At 45.3% G+C, this 25371-nt stretch overlaps 1 protein-coding gene across 5 annotated transcripts in view; it reads right to left on the bottom strand.

Annotated features, from left to right (window-relative positions):
* Positions 1–25371, bottom strand: part of LOC124006762 (serine/threonine-protein kinase ULK1-like) — a 52493-nt gene that overhangs the window by 13837 nt on the left and 13285 nt on the right. For 3 of the 5 annotated variants that reach the window (XM_046316894.1, XM_046316896.1, XM_046316898.1), the window contains exons 4-14: positions 19535–19567; positions 14488–14524; positions 11500–11673; positions 9058–9131; positions 8342–8443; positions 7816–7874; positions 7401–7483; positions 7252–7302; positions 7018–7106; positions 2470–2632; positions 2181–2244 (exon numbers count right to left, since the gene is read on the bottom strand). In XM_046316894.1, coding sequence (XP_046172850.1) covers positions 2181–2244; positions 2470–2632; positions 7018–7106; positions 7252–7302; positions 7401–7483; positions 7816–7874; positions 8342–8443; positions 9058–9131; positions 11500–11673; positions 14488–14524; positions 19535–19567 — 929 coding nt within the window. The remainder of the gene's footprint in view (positions 1–2180; positions 2245–2469; positions 2633–7017; positions 7107–7251; positions 7303–7400; positions 7484–7815; positions 7875–8341; positions 8444–9057; positions 9132–11499; positions 11674–14487; positions 14525–19534; positions 19568–25371) is intronic. The other 2 variants (XM_046316895.1, XM_046316897.1) reach the window with 2 other exon arrangements.

Genomic DNA, 25371 nt, shown 5'->3' with positions numbered 1-25371 from the left:
ACAGTAGGGGCCTCCCGGGTGGCGCAGTGGTTAAGGGCACTGTACTGCAGCACCAGCTGTGCCATCAGAGTCCCTGGGTTCGCGCCCAGGCTCTGTCGTAACCGGCCGCGACCGGGAGGTCCGTGGGGCGACGCACAATTGGCCCAGCGTCGCCCGGGTTAGGGAGGGCTTGGTCGGTAGGGGTGTCCTTGTCTCATTGTGCACCAGCGACTCCTGGGCGCTAACCAAGGTGGCCAGGTGCACGGTGTTTCCTCCGGCGCATTGGTGCGCCTGGCTTCCGGGTTGGATGCGCGCTGTGTTAAGAAGCAGTATGGCTGGTTGGGTATCGGAGGACGCATGACTTTCAACCTTCGTCTCTCCCGAGCCCGTACGGGCTGAGCGATGAGACAAGATAGTAGCTACTACAACGATTGGATACCACGAAAAAGGGGTATAAAAAATAAAATAAAAAAAAATAAAAAAATAAACACAGTCGACAGTGAGAGGATGTTTCTTTTTTTGCTGAGTTTATATCTATATTTTTTACAAAACGATAGTTGGAATAAAAGTATCAATATACACTGAACAAAAATATAAACGCAACATGTAAAGTGCTGGTCCCAACATGTAAAGTGCTGGTCCCAACATGTAAAGTGCTGGTCCCAACATGTAAAGTGCTGGTCCCAACATGTAAAGTGCTGGTCCCAACATGTAAAGTGCTGGTCCCAACATGTAAAGTGCTGGTCCCATGTTTCATGAGCTGAAAATCCCAGAAGTGTTCCATATAAAATATTATTTCTCTCAAATTTTGGGCACAAACTTGTTAACATCCCTGTTAGTGAGCATTTCTCCTTTGCCAAGATAACCCATCCACCTGACAGGTGAGGTATATCAAGAAGCTGATTAAACAGCATGATCATTACACAGGTGCACCTCGTGCTGGGGACAATAAAAGGCCATAACACAATGCCACACAACACAATGAAACAGATTTCTCAAGTTGAGGGAGCATGCAATTGGCATCCTGACTGCAGGAATGTCCACCAGAGCTGTTGTCAGATAATTTAATTTCTCTACCAACATCGTTTTAGAGAATTTGGCAGTACGGCCAACCGGTCTCACAACCACAGACCACATGTAACCACGCCAGCCCAGGACCTCCACATCCGGCTTCTTCACCTGCGGGGTTCCCTTGACAACTGATGAAACGGTGGGTTTGCAGAACTGAAGAAGTTCTGCACAGACTATCAGAAACCGCCTCAGGGAAGCTCATCTGCGCGCTCGTTGTCCTCATCAGGGTCTTGACCTGACTGCAGTTCAACATCGTAACCGAAACCGATTTCAGGGGGCAAATGCTCACTGTTGATGGCCACTGGCACGTTGGAGAAGTGTGCTCTTCAAGGATCAATTGTACCGGGCAGATGGCGTGTGGGCGACCGGTTTGCTGATGTCAAAGTTGTGAACAGAGTGCCCCATGGTGGTGGTGTTATGGTATGGGCAGGCATAAGCCACGGAAAACGAACACAATTACATTTTATCGATGGCAATATGAAACCGATTTCATAGATGAATGCACAAAGATACTGTGACGAGATCCTGAGGCCCATTGTTGTGCATTTCATCCTCTGCCATCACGTGATGTTTCAGCATGATAATGCACAGCCCCATGTCGCAAGGATCTGTACAAATTCCTAGAAGCTAAAAATGTCTCAGTTCTTCCATGGCCTGCATACTCACCAGACATGTCACCCATTAAGCATGTTTGGAATGCTATGTATCGACGTGTATGACAGCGTGTTCCAGTTCCAGCCAATATCCAGCAACTTCACACATCCATTGAAAAGGAGTGGGACAACATTCCACAATCAACAGCCTGATCAACTCTATGTGAAGGAGATGTGTTGTGCTGCAAGAGGAAAATGGTGGTCACACAAAATACTGAGTGGTTTTCTGATCCACGCCCCTACCTTTTATTAAAGGTTTCTATGACCAACAGATGCATATCTATATTACCAGTCATGTGAAATCCAGAGATTAGGGCCTAATTCATTTATTTCAAGTGACTCGATTTCCTTATATGAACTGTGATTCAGTAAAATCTTTGAAATTGTTGCAGGTTGCGTTTATATTTCTGTTCAGTGTAAAATCATCCTAAATAATATTACGATATGTAACTATCGATTTTTGTCCATTAAACTCACCCGCTGTTCATCAGACTGTCGTGGAACACCTTCCCAGTAGGCCCGTCACAGGTGACCTCACCTGCTGAGAATCCATAGCAACATGTCAAAGAGGAATGACCATACAGCCAAACTGATGAACCTCAGAATCATCTCAGAAAGTGGACTACACTGCTATTATACCTTCAGAATGAAAGTCATCCAAACAACCTCTGGATTCTATACACATTACAGACTGAAGAGCAACAAGAACACCACTTGGTGGTTGAGGAATGAGGATGGGAATGATGGGAATGATGATGATGCTTACTGGGAAAGTGGACGGGCACCATTACAAAGTCATCTGTGTCACAAGAGGAGTTCTTGCTGCTGCAGCCACCTACAGACGAGTCCTTGAGGAGAAGGCCAGGGGCATCGTGGGTAGGGGAGGCAAGGGTCTTGGCGCGGAGCTGCTGGACCTCAGCCAGAGACTGCTGCAGAGAGAGAGAGAGGGAGGGAGAGAGAGAAACTATGACCACAGCACTGACTCTGAACAACCCACTATATAGTACACTACCGGTAGTACACTAACATTCAAAAGGTTGGGGCCACTTAGAAATGTCTCTTGTTTTTGAAAGAAGAGCAAACGGGCTCAAACCAGAATAGAAAGAATGGGAGACCCCGGTGCACAACTGAGCAAGAGGACAAGTACATTAGAATGTCTATTTTGAGAAACAGATGCCTCACAAGTACACAACTAGCAGCTTCATTAAATAGTATCCGCAAAAACACCAGTCTCAATGTCAACAGTGAAGAGGCGACTCCGGGATGCTGGCCTTCAAGGCAGAGTTCCTCTGTCCAGTCTCAGCGTTAACAGTAAAGAGGTGACTCCGGGATGCTGGCCTTCAAGGCAGAGTTCCTCTGTCCAGTGTCTGTTCTTTTACCCATCTTAAGCTTTTCTTTTTATTGGCCAGTGAAATTGCTTTTGATTTGCAACTCTGCCTAGAAGGCCAGCATCCCGGAGTCACCTCTTTACTGTTAACGCTGAGACTGGACAGAGGAACTCTGCCTTGAAGGCCAGCATCCCGGAGTCACCTCTTTACTGTTAACGCTGAGACTGGACAGAGGAACTCTGCCTTGAAGGCCAGCATCCCGGAGTCACCTCTTTACTGTTAACGCTGAGACTGGACAGAGGAACTCTGCCTTGAAGGCCAGCATCCCGGAGTATCCAGACATTTCACGGGTTTTCATGGGTGATTCGCTTCGACAACTGTGATGCAAGACCAGGCCAGCCATCAACAAGACAGCTGGCAGCGATCAGAGAGGTTTGGCACAAGTGGGTGGAGCGCCTGCCACTCATCTATAACCCAAGTCCAGACATCACAGTGGATGAGCATCTGGTCGCTTTTAGGGGACGCTGCCCTTTCAAACAGTACATGCAAAGCCAACCGTCTAAATATGGAATAAAAGATATGGGCAGCATGTAATGCCAGGAACAGTTATGCCTGGAACATGCAGGTTTACACCAGGAAACGTGCTGACGGTGTTCCCAGAAGGAACCAGAGAAACCTGCTGACGGTGTTCCCAGAAGGAACCAGAGAAACCTGCTGACGGTGTTCCCAGAAGGAACCAGAGAAACCTGCTGACGGTGTTCCCAGAAGGAACCAGAGAAACCTGCTGACGGTGTTCCCAGAAGGAACCAGGGGAACCTGCTGACGGTGTTCCCAGAAGGAACCAGGGGAACCTGCTGACGGTGTTCCCAGAAGGAACCAGGGGAACCTGCTGACGGTGTTCCCAGAAGGAACCAGGGGAACCTGCTGACGGTGTTCCCAGAAGGAACCAGGGAACCTGCTGACGGTGTTCCCAGAAGGAACCAGGGGAACCTGCTGACGGTGTTCCCAGAAGGAACCAGGGGAACCTGCTGACGGTGTTCCCAGAAGGAACCAGGGGAACCTGCTGACGGTGTTCCCAGAAGGAACCAGGGGAACCTGCGGTGTTCCCAGAAGGAACCAGGGGAACCTGCTGACGGTGTTCCCAGAAGGAACCAGGGGAACCTGCTGACGGTGTTCCCAGAAGGAACCAGGGGAACCTGCTGACGGTGTTCCCAGAAGGAACCAGGGGAACCTGCTGACGGTGTTCCCAGAAGGAACCAGGGGAACCTGCTGACGGTGTTCCCAGAAGGAACCAGGGGAACCTGCTGACGGTGTTCCCAGAAGGAACCAGGGGAACCTGCTGACGGTGTTCCCAGAAGGAACCAGGGGAACCTGCGGTGTTGAAGGAACCGGTGTTCCCAGAAGGAACCAGAGAAACCTGCTGACGGTGTTCCCAGAAGGAACCAGGGGAACCTGCTGACGGTGTTCCCAGAAGGAACCAGAGAAACCTGCTGACGGTGTTCCCAGAAGGAGCCAGGGGAACCTGCTGACTGTGTTCCCAAAAGGAACCAGGGGAAGCGGGTGGTCCTGGAAATGACTGCAGGTCTCCATGGGCACAACATAACATGTGACAATTTCGTCACCTCATATGGTTTTTGTCAGGAGCAGCTCCAGAAGAAAAGGACCACGGTCAAGTCTCACGGACGCTCAGAAAGAACAAGCCTGAGTTGTCTCCTCCTGCCTCTCCTACTCACTACCAAAGACAGGGATCTTTTTTCCTCTAAATTTGCCTTCATCGATACACACACTCTTGTGTCCTACTGCCGAAGAAAGTGCTACTGATGACAACTCTGCAACGGGATGCCGCTGTGAGTACCTGGGAGGACAAGAAGCTCAACACTGTCCTGGAATACAACAGGAACAAAAGGGGTATGTCACTTTTCATCTTTCAAGTCTCACATACTTTTTTTTCCTCTTCTATTTTTCTATTACCAGATTGTTTTATCTGCACCATAAAAATAAGACGTTGTTGTTTGGTGAAATGCTCTTTGAATTTGTGAACAATATGGAGTCAATTCCATTCATTTGAATATGTAAATATGTTTTAGATGTGATAAATTAAAAACAACGCTTTGATGCAATTTTTCACGTTACTATGCAAGACGTGAAGTACCACTTGCATGTACTCATTCTTTTATTTATTTATTCTTTTATCGTTGCACCTTTTGCAGGTTACTGGCACATACTCTTGTAAGAGGATGACCGTTGGCCCATGGTGGTGTTCTTCAACATCCTAGATGTGTCGGCCTACAACGCGTCTGTGGAGTGGATGGAGTTGAATCCAGGCTGGAAGCAGGGGAAATTCTTCAAGAGGAGACTATTCCTAGAAGAGTTGGGGAAAGCCATGGTGGCACCCCTCATTCAAAGGCGCCAACACCTTCCTCCAACACCATCCTCCAACACCATCCTCCAACACCATCCTCCAACACCATCCTCCAACACCATCCTCCAACACCATCCTCTGCTGGATTGATGAAAGATATACAAGGGCCAGAAGCTAGATTTACGGCTGCCAGAGACAGAAGAGACAAAAGAAAGGAGGTGCAATCTGTGTGCACCAAGAGATGTCAAAACGAGCATTAGGTGCCATAAATCCAGTGCATGTATTTGCAAGGGACATGCAACAACCACCATCTATTGTCCAACATATGCATGAGAACACACAAAATGTAACCACCAACATATGTGAGAACACACAAAATGTAACCACCAACATGTGCATGAGAACACACAAAATGTAACCACCAACATATGTATGAGAACACACAAAATGTAACCACCAACATATGTATGAGAACACACAAAATGTAACCACCAACATATGCATGAGAACACACAAAATGTAACCACCAACATGTGCATGAGAACACACAAAATGTAACCACCAACATGTGCATGAGAACACACAAAATGTAACCACCAACATGTGCATGAGAACACACAAAATGTAACCACCATTGATTGAAGGATTTGTGAACATTTTAATGTTTTTGTTAGTAATACTGTTATTGTTACTGTTGTTATTTAATGTGTTCAGATATTAATTTTGTAATATGGTAAAGTTGTGAAAACTAAATACAGGCACAGACTGTGTGTGGAAAATTATTTAAGACAGACTCTCTCCAATACAACCCAACATTGCAGAGTTATGTGCATCCTTTCAAGCACACACCCCTCTCATTAACCTGTGGTGAGTTATTCACAATTGTCAATGAACAAATAAGGTTTTATATGTAAGATGGTTAAATAAAGAGAAATGATTGATTATTATTATTTGTGCCCTGGTCCTATAAGAGCTCTTTGTCACTTCCCACGAGCCGGGTTGTGACAAAAACTCACACTGATTCTATTGTTTAATAAATGTATTGTACAGTTTGTGTGGGCCAGGCTTACAATGATGGCAAAAAACAACATTTGAGAGTGCACTGACCCTGGTGCTAGTAGAGGGGGTACAGCTGACCCTGGTGCTAGAGGGGGTACAGCTGACCCTGGTGCTAGAGGGGGTACAGCTGACCCTGGTGCTAGAGGGGGTACAGCTGACCCTGGTTCTAGTAGAGGGGGTACAGCTGACCCTGGTTCTAGTAGAGGGGGTACAGCTGACCCTGGTTCTAGTAGAGGGGGTACAGCTGACCCTGGTGCTAGAGGGGGTACAGCTGACCCTGTTGCTAGAGGGGGTACAGCTGACCCTGGTGCTAGAGGGGGTACAGCTGACCCTGGTGCTAGAGGGGGTACAGCTGATCCTGGTGCTAGAGGGGTTACAGCTGACCCTGGTGCTAGAGGGGGTACAGCTGACCCTGGTGCTAGAGGGGGTACAGCTGACCCTGGTGCTAGAGGGGGTACAGCTGGAAGTTGAATGTTTGAAGGGGTACGGGACTATAAAAAGTTTGTTCTGAGGGAAAAAGGGGTGCAAATTAATATTAGGAAAGTGTATACACACACTCACTCACCGGTGGAGAGGCTAAATGTGAGTTGGAAGAGCTGCTACAGGAGCTTGCTGAAGCAGAGCTGGGAAAGCATGTCATGGTCACAGCAGGAGCTGTATCAAAGAAAAATATCTATATAAATTATCAAAATAATAAATTCATTCATTCATTCATCACACTGTCCTCGTCATATGACAGATTGGTTCGGATGTTTCAATTAGGGTTGAGAAGATGGATGCATAAGGACCGTTTACTCACTCTTCTTCATGGACGAGCTCGTCTCTAGGAAGGGGTGACAGAAGAACTCCTCTACAATGACAAGAGATAAAGATTGAAAGTGAGAAACTTGCTCCTCAATTTTAAATAATGAGCACTGGTTTGACCCCTGTGAGTGTGGCCCCACTGACCGAAGTCCATGCGGTCCTTGTGGTTGCGCTGCAGAAGACCCAGCAGCAGATTCCTCAGGTGACAGGAGGTCTCTCTGGGGATGCTGGGTGGGGAGACAAAAGTCACCATGAATGCATGATGGTACTTCACACTTCATTTCTGCTGTAACAATTGATCCGGGGCCTGTTTTGCATTTCCTCACAAATGGTTAATGTTAGGATTGTGGTAGCTGATCCTAATCAAATGTTAAAAGCAGGGCGTGAGACTATGATAATCACAAGTCATTTGTAACATATCCTGTGGTGAAATCCAGTCTACCACAGCATTAGTTAATTAACATGGAAGCAACATTCAATACACACTCTCATGTGAAAGGAATCTGTACTCTCTATCTCTAAAGACACACACAACTACGAAGAGCTGATCAACACTGACTTGGGGCTGAGGTTCTTGTTTTTCTCATAAAACAGCCGGAGGTCCTGGGGACTGCTAGCCTGTGGGTAGCACACACAGACAGATACACACAAATGTTAACAGAACAAATCAACTTCAGTGTTCGCATGCACACAAGTTAGTTTAAAAAGGGAGTGTCAAAGATCGGAAGAGGAAACACAGTCAGCTGATCCTGTCTGGCCAGTTTGGGTTACTCGCTTTCCTAAGAGCCTTAGGAAAGGCTGGATAAATAGTCTTGTTGTTTTAACTCTAGCTTGTCTACAGTTTGCGATCTCTCACATTATGTGGAAAGAAAAGTCAGTCTGTTCGGGCCTAAGAGAAAACCAAAGCTGATTACCGTCACGCCAGTTTTAAATATTGTATGACAAGTCAAAAACAAACTATCGCTGAATGACCCCTTTCTGCAGAGGGGATTCATTTGAACCATTCAAACACCGCCCCTTTGATTACGCCTTTGAGACCGGTATATATGGGTATGATTTGAGTCCTATCTCACTATGGTGCTCACCTGAAACGGGGCTTTCCCAGTCAGACACTGGAACAAAATGGTACCAATGCTCCACAGGTCAGCCTTGGCATCATAGTTCTGAGACATGATGACTTCAGGTGCCTGGTGGATATGAGGGAAACATTTCAGAGATGCACACACGACACATGACCTAATGGGACAGATGCACACCCTCGGCCTGCCTATGGTCAGGCTGTAACCAGAGGTGCTCACCATGACACATGACCTAATGGGACAGATGCACACCCTCGGCCTGCCTATGGTCAGGCTGTAACCAGAGGTGCTCACCATGACACATGACCTAATGGGACAGATGCACACCCTCGCACACCAGAGGTGCTCACCGACACATGCCTGCCTGACACATGATGGGACAGATGTCAGGCTGTAACCAGAGGTGCTCACCATGACACATGACCTAATGGGACAGATGCACACCCTCGGCCTGCCTATGGTCAGGCTGTAACCAGAGGTGCTCACCATGACACATGACCTAATGGGACAGATGCACACCCTGTAACCAGAGGTGGCCTGCCTATGGTCAGGCTGTAACCAGAGGTGCTCACCATGACACATGACCTAATGGGACAGATGCACACCCTCGGCCTGCCTATGGTCAGGCTGTAACCAGAGGTGCTCACCATGACACATGACCTAATGGGACAGATGCACACCCTCGGCCTGCCTATGGTCAGGCTGTAACTAGAGGTGCTCACCATGTACATAGGGGACCCACACAGAGTGGCAGCCATCATGTTGTTCTGAAGGTAGCGAGCAAACCCAAAGTCAGCTGGAGAGAGGGATAGAAGAAGAACAGCAAGGGGGGGGGGGGGGGGGGTAAAAAATAAGATCAAATAGCACTGTACAAGTGGAGACCACAGCTGTGCACTCAGATACTCAGCAAAACCTTGGGGCAATCACAAAATGTTTGCAATGAGTGGAAAAATGTAATACCAGCTGGGAACGACTGGAGAGGTTACAGTGGAGAGAGAACTCAATTGATTTTCCACTGAGCCACCAAGAGGACCAGTGACTGGAAGTTTTGTAAGAGATTTTTGAAACCTGTCATCTTACTCTTAATTTACAGGCACTGGAACACCTTTAAATTATATTATTAACGGTCCCATTTCAGAATATCACACGGTCACAGGGAAAACAAAATCACCAGTGGTAGCTAAACAGGCTAACATTCAAGATCAATGGGCAATGAGAAACATCCACACAAAAACACATGTCATCATCACCACTAACGAACTACAGTGTTGCACTGTTAACTTCCTTTCAAAGTGAGCGATCCACACACTCAACTGTTTAAAGATGTACTATGCAGAAATTCCTCTGCCATTTCCTGGTTGCTATAATTCTAATAGCTTGCCTAACTTCTGTTTATGTGACAAAACAAGCAAGTATAGTGTAGAGAATCATTGTACCATCTAAACTGCTGTAAAATATATTCTCCATAACCATAAATATTGTATTTTCAGCTACTTGAAACTGGTGTACAAAACCAAAAGAGGTTTTTAGACTTGCTTTCAATGAGAATGACAGACCAATAACTCACATTTCTATGTGCTTTTTGTTGGGTCGCCCAAAAATAAACTTATTGTAGCTTTAAGAGTTTGTGCGGTGATCTTGGAGCTGAGCAACTTTCAACAGCGGCATGAGGATTATAACACTGTTGTGAGGTCTGCCTCAGCCTTCACAAAGGCAATACATTCTGTCTGCAGGATAAATGGGCTCGATAGGGATTAATATGAGTGAGTTTTAAACACATACAAAAAATGCTGCTCTTTTGTCTTCAGCCCTGCACTAATTCATTCTTCACACAATTGTGATTATCAGCTATTACATGGGTGTCAATTAATTCGGTGGAAAGATGGAACTCTTTGTCGCTATAATTTATATGATGCATTACAGTGCACGTGCATGCACCCGCACGAGAAGTATTCAGACCCCTTGACTTTTTCCACATTTTGTTATATTACAGCCTTATTCTGAAATTGATTCAATAGTTTTTTTAATCAATTTGCAATCAATTTACATTTACACAAGTATTCAGGCCCTTTACTCAGTACTTTGTTGAAGCACCTTTGGCAGCAATTACAACCTCAAGTCTTCTTGGGTATGACGCTACAAGCTTGGCACACCTGTATTTGTGGAGTTTCTCCCATTCTTCTCTGCAGATCCTCTCAAGCTCGGTCAGGTTGGATGGGGAGTGTCGCTGCACAGCTATTTTCAGTTCTCTCCAGACACGTTCGATTGGGTTGAAGTCCGGGCTCTGCCTGGGCCATTCAAGGACATTCAGAAACTTGTCCCGAAGCCACTCATGCGTTGTCTTGGCTTAGGGTCGTTGTCCTGTTGGAAGGTGAACCGTCACCCCAGTCTGTGGTCCTGAGCACTCTGGAGCAGGTTTTCATCAAGGATCTCTTGTGCTTTGCTCCGTTTCGTCTTTCCCTCGATCCTGACTAGTCTCCCAGTCTCTGTCGCTGAAAAACATCTCCACAGCATGACGCTGTCACCACCATGGTGGCAGGTTTCCTCCAGACGTGACACTTGGCATTCAGACCAAAAACAGTTGAATCTTGGTTTCATCAGACCAGAGAATCTTGTTTCTCATGGCCTGAGAGTCCTTAAGGTGTCTTATTGGCAAACTTTAAGCGGGCTGTCATGTGCCTTTTACTGAGGAGTGGCTTCGGTCTGGCCACCATCTCCACAGAGGAAATCTGTAGCTCTGTCAGAATGACCATTGGGTTCTTGATCTCCTCCCTGACCAAGGCCCTTCACCCCCGATTGGGAGGCCAGCTCTAGGAAGAGTCTTGGTGATTCCAAACTTCTTCCATTTAAGAATGATGTGTCCATTGTGTTCTTCGGGACATTTTATTATTATTACCACTCCCTTTTTCCTCCCCGATTTCGATCTCGTCTCATCGCTGGGTCTGAATACTTATGTAAATAAGGGTTTGTTTTATTTTATTTTTAATACATTTGCAAGAAATTCCAAAAACAGTTTTTGCTTTGTCATTATGTGACATTGCGTGTAGATTGATAGATTGTTTTTAAAATGTAATCCATTTTAGAACAAGGCTGTAACGTAACAAAATGTGGAAAAAGTCAAGGGGTCTAAATACTTTCCGAATGCCCTGCGCGCACACACACACCTATCTTGATGCAGGTGTTGGTGGAGTGGGACTTGCGTCCTGTGTGGTAGGAGAGCAGGATGTTCTGGGGTTTGAGGTCTCGGTGGATGATATCCTTGACCTGCAGCACCCTCATGGCTCCAGCTATCTGCTGCAGAAACACCCGGATGGTGTCCTCGCTCAGGGTGCCCTTGGCTAGGGGAGAAACAGGGGTGGAGGGGTAGGACAGGACAGTCGGTAAGGGAAAATAAAACAAACTATACTAACAGAAACATCAGACTTGTTCCTGTTCCACGGCAACCTATGAAAACACAGCTTCCCTAAAGCCTGGGACTGTAGTCTAAATAAATAAGCAGCCCAGGGAGACGAGGCCTAAACTTTCTCTGCTAAATTCAGGACCTGGTTGGGTCAGCCCACACCCTCATTATCCAATGTTACATTACCCTGGCTTTCATTTTCACTGTGCTAACATACCCTTATTCTGATAGTTTGCTTCAATGCTCTAGGTGACTTTCAATTGACCGAGGCTTTAACCACACAAGCCAACTCCAGTCGTGGAGCGCTCTGAAACCTTTCCCCATTGAGTTTGCCCCACTATGTGTCACAGAGGCCCAAATTAAGGAATGTCTAGCAAGCAATTCTAATGGGAGGGTTGTCCTTGAATTACAGTGGCATATCTTTATATTGAATTGTTTATCAATGATAAAACATAATGGAGGTCCTTTATATTGCAAAACATTATGTAACAATGCTTTGTTTAAGGTACTTAGGGTCCCTGTAGTGATATGTAGAGTTGTCATGATATATTTTGGGCATTTAAGCATAAAACATAGAACGGCCTCCGTTCCTTCTCTTGTTAAAACTAATTGGTCCATGCTGCGTGCCGACCCGGTTGTAGCGACAAACCTGCAGATTCTGCAATGCTTGTCAGTGGGGGTAAAAAATGGATTTTGCGCCAATCAGAGAATACCAACCCCCCCAGGTGAGGGAGCCAACAGGAGTGACAACAAAAAGGGGGAAAAAAGAGGGCATTTTCTATGTCATGAGCCAGTCGCACTTCATATCCAATGTAGGCTATGTGATGGTAGATAAGTGCACAGACGCAATGCACAAAACACACATACTTTCTCCAAGCTGAAGCTACCCCGGCGAAACCCGGATGACGCTGTGGCCAATTGTGCGCCGCCCTATAGGACTCCCAATCCTGGCCGGATGTGATACAGCCTGGATTCGAACCAGGCACTGAGATGCAGTGCCTTAGACCGTTGCGCCACTCGGGAGCCCTAAGTATTGCGACAATTTCAATGATTTTACTGAGTTACAGTTCATATAAGGAAATCAGTCAATTTTAATTAATTAATTTATGCCCTAATCTATTGATTTCAGATTACTGGGAAACCTGAGATAGCTGTGGCATTGTGTTGTGTGACAAAACTGCACATTTTAGAATGGCCTTTAATCGTCCCCAGCACAAGGTGCACCTGTGTAATGATCATGCTGTTCAAACAGCTTCTTGATATGCCATACCTGTCAGATGGATGGATTATCTTGGCAAAGGAAAAAAATACTCAGTAACAGGGAAGTAAACAAATTTGCTAGCTAGCTAGCACATAATGTTGTGGTAGCAAGTGAATATGCTAACATTAGCTAGTTATTTAAACATTTGGCAATGGGCTGGCACTGGGAGTATGGGATTATGGAGAGTGAATCTAAAGTTTCTTCTTCATCTTACTAGGTATTTATCGAGCTGTGGCCATCTGGCTAGTCACAACAGGGGCTTTCTACATAATAGCAACATTAGCTCAGCTAGCTAGCCAACATTGGAATCTAGACCATAAACTAAGCAACACATGCATGCATTGCCAAACAACGCCTCTGCCACTATATGGTTTGGAGTATTTTAACAAAGCTTTGTGGCTGATGACTTCAAGGCCTTTGTTGTGTGAACACAAAAGAGATTGACTGCTGACACTGTTCAGAGGTGCTAATTACCCTTAGCTGGCGATTGGTAGACAATGCTATGTGTGTGGGTCCTGCTTGAGAGATATCTATTTATCTTGAATGCTAGAAAATGAAAAAAGGTATTTAATATATTGTATAGATCAAGAAAAAAAGGCTATTCAAATACCTATTTATTTTACTAGTATAATGTGTCATTGGTGTTACTGCCTTGAAAATCACTCATTACAAACATTTACAAGGAGCATGAGCTCTCCTGTGGCAAACTTAGGGGTGGAGTCTACATTATTATTGGGGACCACATTATTACGTAGAATGGGGATGCACACATGACTGTAGCATGCTCTCCTGTGGCAAACTTATTGGATAAAAGGGGTCTACATTAAATGGCATCTACATTAAAAAAAAACAAGGACCTTGAGCTCTCCTGTGGCAAACTTATTGGGGGAGGGGTCTACATTATTATTGGGGGAGGGGTCTACATTATTATTGGGGGAGGGGTCTACATTATTATTGGGGGAGGGGTCTACATTATTATTGGACCTTGAGCATGCTCTCCTGTGGCAAACTTATTGGGGGAGGGGTCTACATTATTATTGGGGGGGGGGTCTACATTGAAGAAAATGATTAGCTAATCACACCCTTTTATTATGTCATTCTTTGTAAGATTCTATTGATAATTTGGTGTCTAAATCCAAAGTGTCACTTGGCGTTACTCAATTTAAATGAAAGTAAATAACATTGTGAGCAAAATTATTAATCATATCACTAAATTATTTTTAAAGGATTAATGACCTTAGAACATTTGGGGCCTCCATTTCAGAAAATTCTCACAAACCTAAAATGTCTCATTGGAGTTAGTACTCTTACTGGTGACACAATGTAATCATAATGGAACATATTATTTGAAGTCATTGAGCTCCCAGATAAGTTGATTTAGTAGACGACAGTTCATTTTTTGTCCAAAATGCCATGCACAAATGCCACCTTAATTCAAGGAAAGACCCGAGAGCTTCCCTGGGCGTTTAACCAATGACACAGTCCACTCACAGTGCAGATAGTCTGCCAGGTCCCCACCATTGCAGTACTAGAGAGAGAGAGGGAGATAAAAAAAAATTATGACATTAGGAGACATACAGTGCATTCGAAAAGTATTCAGACCCCTTCACTTGTCCCACATTTTGTTACGTGCCTTATTCTAAAATTGATTTAAATAAAAATACTCATGAATCTACACACAACACCGCATAATGACAAAGCGAAAACAGGTGTATAGACGTTTTTGAAAATGTATTTCAAATAAAAAACTGAAATACCTCATTTACATTCATATTCTCGAAATTGAGCTCAGGTGCATACTGTTTCCATTGATCATCCTTGAGATGTTTCTACAACTTGGAGTCTACCTGTGGTAAATTCAAATGATTGGACATGATTTGGAAAGGCACACACTGGTCTATATACAGTTGAAGTCAGAAGATTATATACACCTAAGACAAACACATTTAAAACACAGTTTTTCACCATTCCTGACATTTAATCCGAGTAAAAATTCCCTGTCTTAGGTCAGTTAGGATCACCACTTTATTTTAAGAATGTGAAATGTCAGAATAATAGTGGAGTGATTTATTGAAAATTATTTATTTCTGATTTTATTTATTTCATCACATTCCCAGTGCGTCAGAAGTTTACATACACTCAATTAGTATTTGGTAGCATTGCTTTAAGTTGTTTAACTTGGATCAAACGTTTAATTTTGGTGTAACAGGTAGCCTTCCACAAGCTTCCCAGACAATAAGTTGGTGTGAAGGTTTTAGGCCTCCTGACATTCCTCCTGACAGAGCTCAGGTTTGTAGGCCTCCTGACAGAGCTGGTGTAACTGAGGCAGGTTTGTAGGCCTCCTGACAGAGCTGGTGTAACTGAGTCAGGTTTGTAGGCCTCCTGACAGAGCTGGTGGCCTAGGCCTCCTGACAGAGCTGGTGTAACTGAGTCAGGTTTGTAGGCCTCCTGACAGAGCTGGTGTAACTGAGTCAGGTTTGTAGGCCTCCTGACAGAGCTGGTGTAACTGAGTCAGGTTTGTAGGCCTCCTGACAGAGCTGGTGTAACTGAGGCAGGTTTGTAGGCCTCCTGACAGAGCTGGTGTAACTGAGTCAGGTTTGTAGGCCTCCTGACAGAGCTGGTGTAACTGAGGCAGGTTTGTAGGCCTCCTGACAGAGCTGGTGTAACTGAGGCAGGTTTGTAGGCCTCCTGACAGAGCTGGTGTAACTGAGGCAGGTTTGTAGGCCTCCTGACAGAGCTGGTGTAACTGAGGCAGGTTTGTAGGCCTCCTGACAGAGCTGGTGTAACTGAGTCAGGTTTGTAGGCCTGACAGAGCTGGTGTAACTGACAGGTTTGTAGGCCTCCTGACAGAGCTGGTGTAACTGAGTCAGGTTTGTAGGCCTCCTGACAGAGCTGGTGTAACTGAGTCAGGTTTGTAGGCCTCCTGACAGAGCTGGTGTAACTGAGGCAGGTTTGTAGGCCTCCTGACAGAGCTGGTGTAACTGAGGCAGGTTTGTAGGCCTCCTGACAGAGCTGGTGTAACTGAGGCAGGTTTGTAGGCCTCCTGACAGAGCTGGTGTAACTGAGGCAGGTTTGTAGGCCTCCTGACAGAACTGGTGTAACTGAGGCAGGTTTGTAGGCCTCCTGACAGACAGAGCTGTTTGTGTAACTGAGGCAGGTTTGTGACAGAACTGGTGTAACTGAGGCAGGTTTGTAGGCCTCCTGACAGAACTGGTGTAACTGAGGCAGGTTTGTCGGCCTCCTTGCGCGCTCCGCTTTTTCAGTTCTGTCCACAAACTTTCTATGGGATTGAGGTCAGGGCTTTGTGATGGCCACTCCAATACCTTGACTTGGTTGTCCTTAAGCCATTTTGCCACAACATTGGAAGTATGCTTGGGGTCATTGTCCATTTGGAAGACCCATTTGCGACCAAGCTTTAACTTCCTGAGATGTTGCTTCAACATATCCACAGAATTTCCTGCCTCATGATGCAATCTGGGACGGCAGGGTAGCGTAGTGGTTAGAGCGTTGGACTAGTAACCGGAAGGTTCCAAGTTCAAACCCACGAGTTGACAAGGTACAAATCTGTCATTCTGCCCCTGAACAGGCAGTTAACCCACTGTTCCTAGGCCATCATTGAAAATAAGAATTTGTTCTTAACTGACTTGCCTAGTTAAATAGAGGTAAAATAAAATCTATTTTGTGAAGTGCACCAGCCCCTCCTGCAGCAAAGCACACCCACAACATGATGCTGCCACCCCCGTGCTTCACGGTTGGGATGGTGTTCTTCGGCTTGCAAGCATCCCCCTTTTTCCTCCAAACATAACGATGGTCATTATGGCCAAACAGTTCTATTTTTGTTTCATCAGACCAGAGGACATTTCTCCAAAAAGTATGATCTTTGTCCCCATGTGCAGTTGCAAACCGTAGTCTGGCTTTTTTATGGTGGTTTTGGAGCAGTAGCTTCTTCCTTGCTGAGCAGCATTTCAGGTTATGTCGATATTGGACTCGTTTTACTGTGGATATAGATACTTTTGTACCGGTTTCCTCCAGCATCTTCACAAGTACGTTCATCTCTGGGAGACAGAACGTGTCTCCTTCCTTAACGATTTGATGGCTGCGTGGTCCCATGGTGTTTATACTTGCATACTATTGTTTGTACAGATGAACGTGGTACCTTCAGGCATTTGGAAATTGCTCCCAAGGATGAACCAGACTTGTGGAGGTTGAGGTGGACTTGTGGAACCAGAATTGTGGATGTCTACAATTCTTTTCTGAGGTCTTGGATGATTTATTTTGATTTTCCCATGATGTCAAGCAAAAAGGCACAGAGTTTGAAGGTAGGCCTTGAAATACATCCACAGGTACACCTCCAATTGACTCAAATGATGTCAATTAGCCCACCAGAAGCTTCTAAAGCCATGACATCCCTTTCTGGAATTTTACAAGCTGTTTAAAGGCACAGTCACATTAGTGTATGTACATTTCTGACCCACTGGAATTATGATACAGTGAATTATAAGGGAAATAATCAGTATGTAAACAATTGTTGGAAAAATTACTTGTGTCTTACACAAAGTAGATGTCCTAACTGACTTGCCAAAACTATAGTTTGTTAACAAGAAATTTGCGGAGTGGTTTAAAAACAAGTTTTAAAGTGTATGTAAACTTCCGACTTCAACTGTAGGTCCCATAGTTGACAGCGCAAGTCAGAGCAAAAACCAAGCCATGAGGTCTAAGGAATTGCCCAAAGAGCTACGAGACAGGATTGTGTTGAGACACAGATCTGGGCAAAGATACCAAAAAACATCTGCAGCATTGAAGGTCCCCAAGAACACAGTGGCCTCCATCATTCTTAAATGGAAGAAGTTTGGAACCACCAAGACTCTTCCTAGAGCTGGCCGTCAGGCCAAACTGAGCAATCGGGAGAGAAGGGCCTTGGTCAGGGAGGTGACCAAGAACGCAATGGTCACTCTGACAGAGCTCTAGAGTTCTTCTGTGGAACCTTCAAGAAGGACAACCATCTCTGTAGCACTCCACCAATCAGGCCTTTATGGTAGTGACAAATCCGGCCGTGATTGGGAGTCCCTTAGGGTGGTGCACAACAGGCTCAGCGTCATCCAGGTTTGGCCGGGGTAGGCCGTCATTGTAAATAAGAATTTGTTAACTGACTTGCCTAAAAATATTTGTAAAAAAGACAGAAGCCACTGCTCAGGTAAAAGTCCCATGATAGCCCACTTGTAGTTTGACAAATATGCACTTAAAGGACTCTCAGACCATGAGAAACAAGATTCTCTGGTCTGATGAAACCATGAAACCATTTCTTTGGGCTGAATGCCAAGCATCACTTCTGGAGGAAACCCGGCACCATCCCTACGGTGAAGCATGGTGGTGGCAGCATCATGCTGTGGGGATGTTCTTCAGCGGCAGGGACTGGGAGACTAGTCAGGATCGAGGGAAAGATGAACAGAGCAAAGTACAGAAGATCCGTTATGAAAACCTGCTCCAGAGGGCTCAGGACCTCAGACTGGGGCGAAGATTCATCTTCCAACAGGACAATGACCCTAACCACACAGCCAAGACATCGCAGGAGTGGCTTCGGGACAAGTTTCTGAATGTCCTTGAGTGGTCCAGCCAGAGTCTGGACTTGAACCCGATCAAACATCTCTGGAAAGACCTGAAAATAGCTGTGCAGCGACGCTCCCCATCCAACCTGACAGAGCTTGAGAGGATCTGTAGAGAAGAGTGAGAGAAACTCCCCAAATACAGGGGTGCCAAGCTTGTAGCTTCATACCCAAGAAGACTTGAGGCTGTAATTGCTGCCAAATGTGCTTCAACAAAGTACTGAGTAATGCTATATTTAAGTTTTTTAAATACATTTTCAAAAATGTCTAAAAACCTGTTTTTGCTTTGTCATTATGGTGTATTGTGTGTAGATTGATGAGGGAAAAATACAATTTAATACATTTTAGGATAAGGATGTAACGTAACAAAATGTGGAAAAAGTCAAGGGGTCTGAATACTTTCCAAATACACTGTATATAGCCAGTAGCCTCCCAAACAAGTCCTATCTGAAATATGAAAATAATCAATGAAATCACCAGGTAGCCTATTGTTCTGGTAAAGATGCATCCGTAGCCTACTCTGTTTTTGCCAGACAAAACCAGAGAAAATAAAACAAGTGCTTTCTGGTCACTAATCTGCATAAGTGCCTTTGCTGATGACTGGTCATTGGTCAACAGTCAAGACACACAACATTTTGGCTCTGAAGCACGTTATGTCTTTGAGACAGGAATTTGGTGCAATACCATAGGCCTGTTAGTAACCAAATAGACAATAGGCAAAGACAAATATAAAATAGGTATATGTAGCCTATTAATATATATAGAAAAAAATACGTATTTTCCCCCATTCAGCTTCACACTTGCGACCTCTATCAAAACCTCCTTGTGGCCACCGGGATGAGAACCACCGAGTTAGAGCAGGAGTGTATGTGTTGAACCTGACACCAAAACAAGGGCCAAAGACAGAAAAGACAGAAATGACACCAGTAGCTTACCTCCATGACCAGGTACACAGAACTGGCCGTTTCCTAGAGAGAGAGAGAAACAAACACAAGTCAGGGTAGACGACAAGAGAAAAACAACAATACAGGGGGTTTTAGCATGTCAACACTTACAATAGGAATGTTGTGACTGTGTGTTATAGAGCAGGAGGTGTTGAAGGCACAAGACAGGGTAGACGACAAGAGAAAAACAACAATACAGGTGGTTTTAGCATGTCAACACTTACAATAGGAATGTTGTGACTGTGTGTTATAGAGCAGGAGGTGTTGAAGGCACAAGACAGGGTAGAGACAAGAGAAAAACAACAATACAGGTGGTTTTAGCATGTCAACACTTACAATAGGAATGTTGTGACTGTGTGTTATAGAGCAGGAGGAGGTGTTGAAGGCACATACATGCTTGTGCTCGGTGACATAACTAGATGGTTACCGTTTCCCTGAAGTAGGAACGGTAAATTAAAAGTAATGACTACTGTGAACAGGGACACTTCAGGAGAAAGATCTGTTCAGTTAGAAGTTGATGTTCGTCAAATAAGGGTCTACCTCACTGGGACTTATGTTCCCATCTTATCTGAAATCACTATAATGACTACTGACCTTAAGTGGTTTGAGCTCAACCCGGAGGTAAAGAATTAATGACACGTCGCTACTCGCCTAAATCTCCGGGTCATCCATGCTGAGTCAACAGGGTTAAGGTATGGGCCATGTCTGCTCGGAAGTCACGGAGGTTAGCGCTGAACAGGAGTGGTCAAGAGGCCACAAAACCTCCCCCGCTGTGCCGGCTGAAGGGTGAACTATGCTAAAGCAAAAGGGATTGTCTGAGTCTTCACACTCACTCAGCTAAATGTAAAGAGGATCAGTAATCGGGGTTCTCTACAACAATAGAACAACAATAGAACTGAGCTCATCCCACATCATACTGAGAGCAAGGATTAGGCCACAGAGCCATATCAAGAGCAAACAAGATGGGGGAGGGGGGGGTGCATGACAAACAGGAAAATTACACTTTCAGAACTAATAGGCCAGTCGTTGCCATAGCTACAAGTTGGCAAATCAGGCTGAGTCTGCATTTCAACTAATTGGATTCTGTGGTGGGTGGGTGGGTGGGTGGGGGGCAGCTCGACTTGGCTGACAAAGGCAAAATATTGGATGACCAGTGAGGTTCACTGTTGAAGAGAGGGTACAAGTCTGTTGTCTGAAACCACAACGAATGCTCTTCGAGAGAGCATAGACAAACAGAGTCATAAGCCTGAGTCACACGCCACATTATACTAACCTCAGAAGCTTGGCTGCTTTTTGCCACTGAAAACAAAATGGGCATTACTGAGCCCAAACAACCATCGTGTCTCTCTCATTTTTACCAACAGCATGTCAGCCATAGCACAGACCGTACAAAAACAAGACAGTGCAGCCCACTTAAACGCCCTCTTATCAACTAGAAACAGATGACTCTGCTCTTTCTACCTCTCTAGGACTCTTTCAACAGCCAATCAGAGCTGAGTAATGGCTCATCCTAGAGTTAACTACTGCAGAGTCAGCGTTTCTGAAGTTGTCTTTTTGGCCATGTTGGTGATTGCAGCCAGCAAGCCAGCCGTCTGGTTTCCATTGTGCTTTGCCAGGCAGGCAGGGCCAGACATACTTGTCTACCCGAGGTGGTTTTGGCTTACTGACCTGGTAACATCTCCTGTTTATGACAACCAGCCTATAACAGAGCACGAACAGTGTCAGCTGTGTAAAATCACGCAGCGCTCCTCCCCAATGCTACGTGCCGAGAAGAGTGTCGGCCTACATGCCAGCCAGGGAGGTGGAAAAACTGCCCTGCTCTAAAATCCTACAGGGGCTGAGATGCTGTACACAAGATAACAGGACATATTAACACTTCGGTGATTGACAGAGCTCACCAACTGGAGTGTAGAGTAGGACAATACACCTCTAAATTGGACCCTTCCAAATAGGTCTCACTCTGTTTGCCCACAAAGTAGGCCTCATGACTCTGGTTAGCTTCCCGTTGCACAACACTGTTACCCTGAGTGTGGGAACTCTGTCCGACTGGGAAAATATTGGTAAACTGAAAGTCGTCTGTTCTTCCGACCAAATTCATTTTTTCAAATACAGTTCATTTGGGAAGACCCCTTCAATTTTTATTTTGTTACGTTACAGCCTTATTCTAAAATGGATGAAACAAAAACAATGTCCTCATCAGTCTACACATTACTCAATCACTTTTCACAGCTACTGTTTACAGGCCTCCTGGGTCATATACAGCGTTCCTCACTGAGTTCCCAGAATTCCTATCGGACCTTGTAGTCATGGCAGATAATATTCACATTTTTGGTGACTTTAATATTCACGTGGAAAAGTCCACAGACCCACTCCAAAAGGCTTTCGGAGCCATCATCGACTCAGTGGGTTTTGTCCAACATGTTTCTGGACCTACTCACTGCCACAACCATACTCTGGACCTAGTTTCGTCCCATGGAATATTGTGGATCTTAATTAGGGATGCATAATATATCAGAATCGTCCGATAGTAGCTAAAAATGCATCGGTATCGGCCCGATGTCTAGTTTAACGCGGATGTGGAACACTGATGTCAAAGCTACCTATGTAACGTCATGACGCCACGTAAACTTTTGCGCTACACATGTGCAACACAGCATTCCAACCTTCCACGTCTGCTGTGTGGATCAAGCAGTCAACAAGTCGAGCAGTCATTTGAAAGGGTAAGAACATTTCAGCAACACAACTCAAAGGCGAAATCCATTAAAGCCAAGATAATGGAATTAATTTCCCTTGACGATCAACCGTTCTCTGTTGTGGATGATGTTGGCTTTCGCCGACTGGTCGAGCACCGGTACACACTACCAAGTGCGCTATTTTTCAGATGTTGTCCTACCGGAGTAAAACAGTAATAGTGTCACTGCCATGAGCTTCACGACATACATACAATGGAACATTGTTCCATTGGTCTTTGCGTGTCAAAAAAGACACGGTAGCACTGTCAAAGCTGTACAAAAAAGTCTGCAAACAAGCAAACACCGGCCACGAACGATGTGTTTACATCACCACGTTGGTAATAAGCATCATTTGTTCCACCGCAACTTCTGGGGTAGATAGCTTTAGCTTGGTATCTAGCTAGCACCAGTACACCCAGCCTAAAAACAATGACCAGTAGAAACTGCAGTCATTTTCATTATTCTTAGCAATGATTTAGGAATCCTTGTGAGTAAGTATTAGCTAGGTTGCCACTTGTTCGCCTACTGAAATGGAACTTCAGTTCATGAAAATAAACAGCTAGCCAGCTACTTAACCCTGTTGCCCAAAGCTAAAGTTATAAGCAGCCAGCTAACTTCATCTGGCTAGTGAGGCTCGACCGGACTGGGTTATGTGTTGTGTAGTTTTAAGGATGGTGCCGAAGGACATGGCTGACATTTTACATTCTCCCAACCACTTGTGCCATTTTATTTTTCTTATTGCGTTTTGTGTTACCTATTTTTTAACTTATTGTGTACATAATGTTGCTGCTACCGCCTCTTATGACCGAAAATAACTTCTGGACATCAGAAAATTGATTACTCACCGCGGACTGGAAGAAACGTTTTCCTTTAACGAGTCCGACGACAAGGATATCCTGCTTTCATTGGAACAGACCCAGATCAACGTCTTTTGTGTGAAGAAAAGACACCGGAAAAGGGTTCGCAGATCGGGCATCCCTCTGAAAATCCGGAGGCGAGCGAGTAAACTCCCACTTACTTCCATTCTTCTTGCTAGTGTGCAATCATTGGACAATAAAATGGACGACCTACGACTAAGATTATCTTACCAATGGGACATTAAAAACTGTAACATCTTATGTTTCACCGAGACGCGGATGAACGAAGATACGGACAATATAGAGCTAGCAGGATTTTCCATGCACCGGCAGAACAGAAACACTACCTCTGGTATGGGGGTGTGTCTTTTTGTCAATAACAGCTGGTGGGCGATGTCTAATCAGAAGTTCAGAGGTCTTGCTCGCCTGAGGTAGTGTAACTTATAATAAGCTGTAGACAGCACTATCTACCAAGAGAGTTCTCATCTGTATTATTCATAGCCGTCTATTTACCACCACAAAACGAAGCTGGCACTAAGACAGTTCTCAACCAACTCTATAAGGCCATAAGCAAATAAGAAAATGCTCATCCAGAAGCAGTGCTCCCAGGAGCCGAGGACTTTAATACAGGCAAACTTAAATCAGTTTTACCAACGTTTTACCAGCATGTCACATGTGCAACCAAGGAAAATAAATCCTAGACAGCCTTTACTCCACACACAGATATGCAAAGCTCTCCCCCATCCTCCATTTGGCAAAATAATTCTATCCTCCCGATTCCTGCTTACAAGGAAAAACTAAAAGCAGGAAGTACCAGTGATTCGCTCCATACGGAAGTGGTCAGATGATGCGGATGCTACACTACAGGACTGTTTTGCAGCACAGACTGGAATATGTTTCGGGATTCATCCAATGGCATTAAGGAGTACACCACCTCAGTCATCGGCTTCATCAATAAGTGCATTGGTGACGTCGTCCCTACGGTTACTGTACGTACATATCCCAACCAGAAGCTATGGATTACAGGCAACATCCGCATCGAGCTAAAGGCTTGAGCTGCCGCTTTCAAGGAGCGGGAGACTAATCCGGACGTTTATAAGAAACCCTGCTATGCCCTCAGACGAACCATCAAACAAGCAAAGCATCAATACAGGATTAAGATTGAATCCTACGACACCGGCTCTGATGCACGTCGGATGTGGCAGGGCTTGAAAACTATTACGGACTACAAAGGGAAACCCAGACACGAGCTGCCCAGTGACACGAGCATACCAGATGAGCTAAATGCCTTTTATGCTCGCTTTGAGGCAAGCAACACTGAAGCATGTACGAGAGCACCAGCTGTTCTGGATGACTGTGTGATAACCCTCTCGGTAGCCGACGTGAGTAAGACCTTTAAACAGGTCAACATTCACAAAGCCGCTGGGCCAGACGGATTACCAGGACGTGTACTTAAGGCATGCGCTGACCAACTGTCAAGTATCTTCACTGACATCTTCAACCTCTCCCTGATCGAGTCTGTAATACCTACATGTTTCAAGCAGACCATAGTCCCCGTGCCCAAGGAAGCAAAGCTAACCTGCCAAAATGATTACCGCCCCATGGCACTCACGTTGGTAGCCATGAAGTGCTTTGAAAGGCTGGTCATGGCTCATATCAACAGCATCCTCCCGGACACCCTAGACCCACTCACTCCAACTCGCATACCACCCCAATAAATCCACAGATGACGCAATTTCAAATCGCACTCCATACTGCCCTTTCTCACCTGGACAAAAGGAACACCTATGTGAGAATGCTGTTCATTGACTACAGCTCAGCATTCAACCCCATAGTGCCCACAAAGCTCATCACTAAGCTAAGGACTCTGGGACTAAACACCTCCCTCTGCAACTGGATCCTGGACTTCCTGATGGGCCACCCCCAGGTGGTACAAGTAGGCAACAACACTGATCCTTAACACTGGGGCCCCTCATGCATGTGTACTTTGTCCCCTTCTGTACTCCCTGTTCACCCACGACTGCGGGCCAAACACGACTCCAATATCATCATTAAGTTTGCTGATGACACAACAGTGGTAGGCCTGATCACTGACAACGATGAGACGGCCTATAGGGAGGAGGTCAGAAAACTGGCAGTGTGGTGCCGGGACAATAACCTCTCCCTCAATGTGAACAATACAAAGGAGCTGATCATAGACCACAGGAAAAGGTGGGTCGAACAGACACACATTAACCAC

This window comes from Oncorhynchus gorbuscha, linkage group LG20 (assembly GCF_021184085.1).
Source record: "Oncorhynchus gorbuscha isolate QuinsamMale2020 ecotype Even-year linkage group LG20, OgorEven_v1.0, whole genome shotgun sequence".
Lineage (NCBI taxonomy): Eukaryota > Metazoa > Chordata > Actinopteri > Salmoniformes > Salmonidae > Oncorhynchus > Oncorhynchus gorbuscha.
This window is presented reverse-complemented; position numbering and strand designations above follow the sequence as displayed.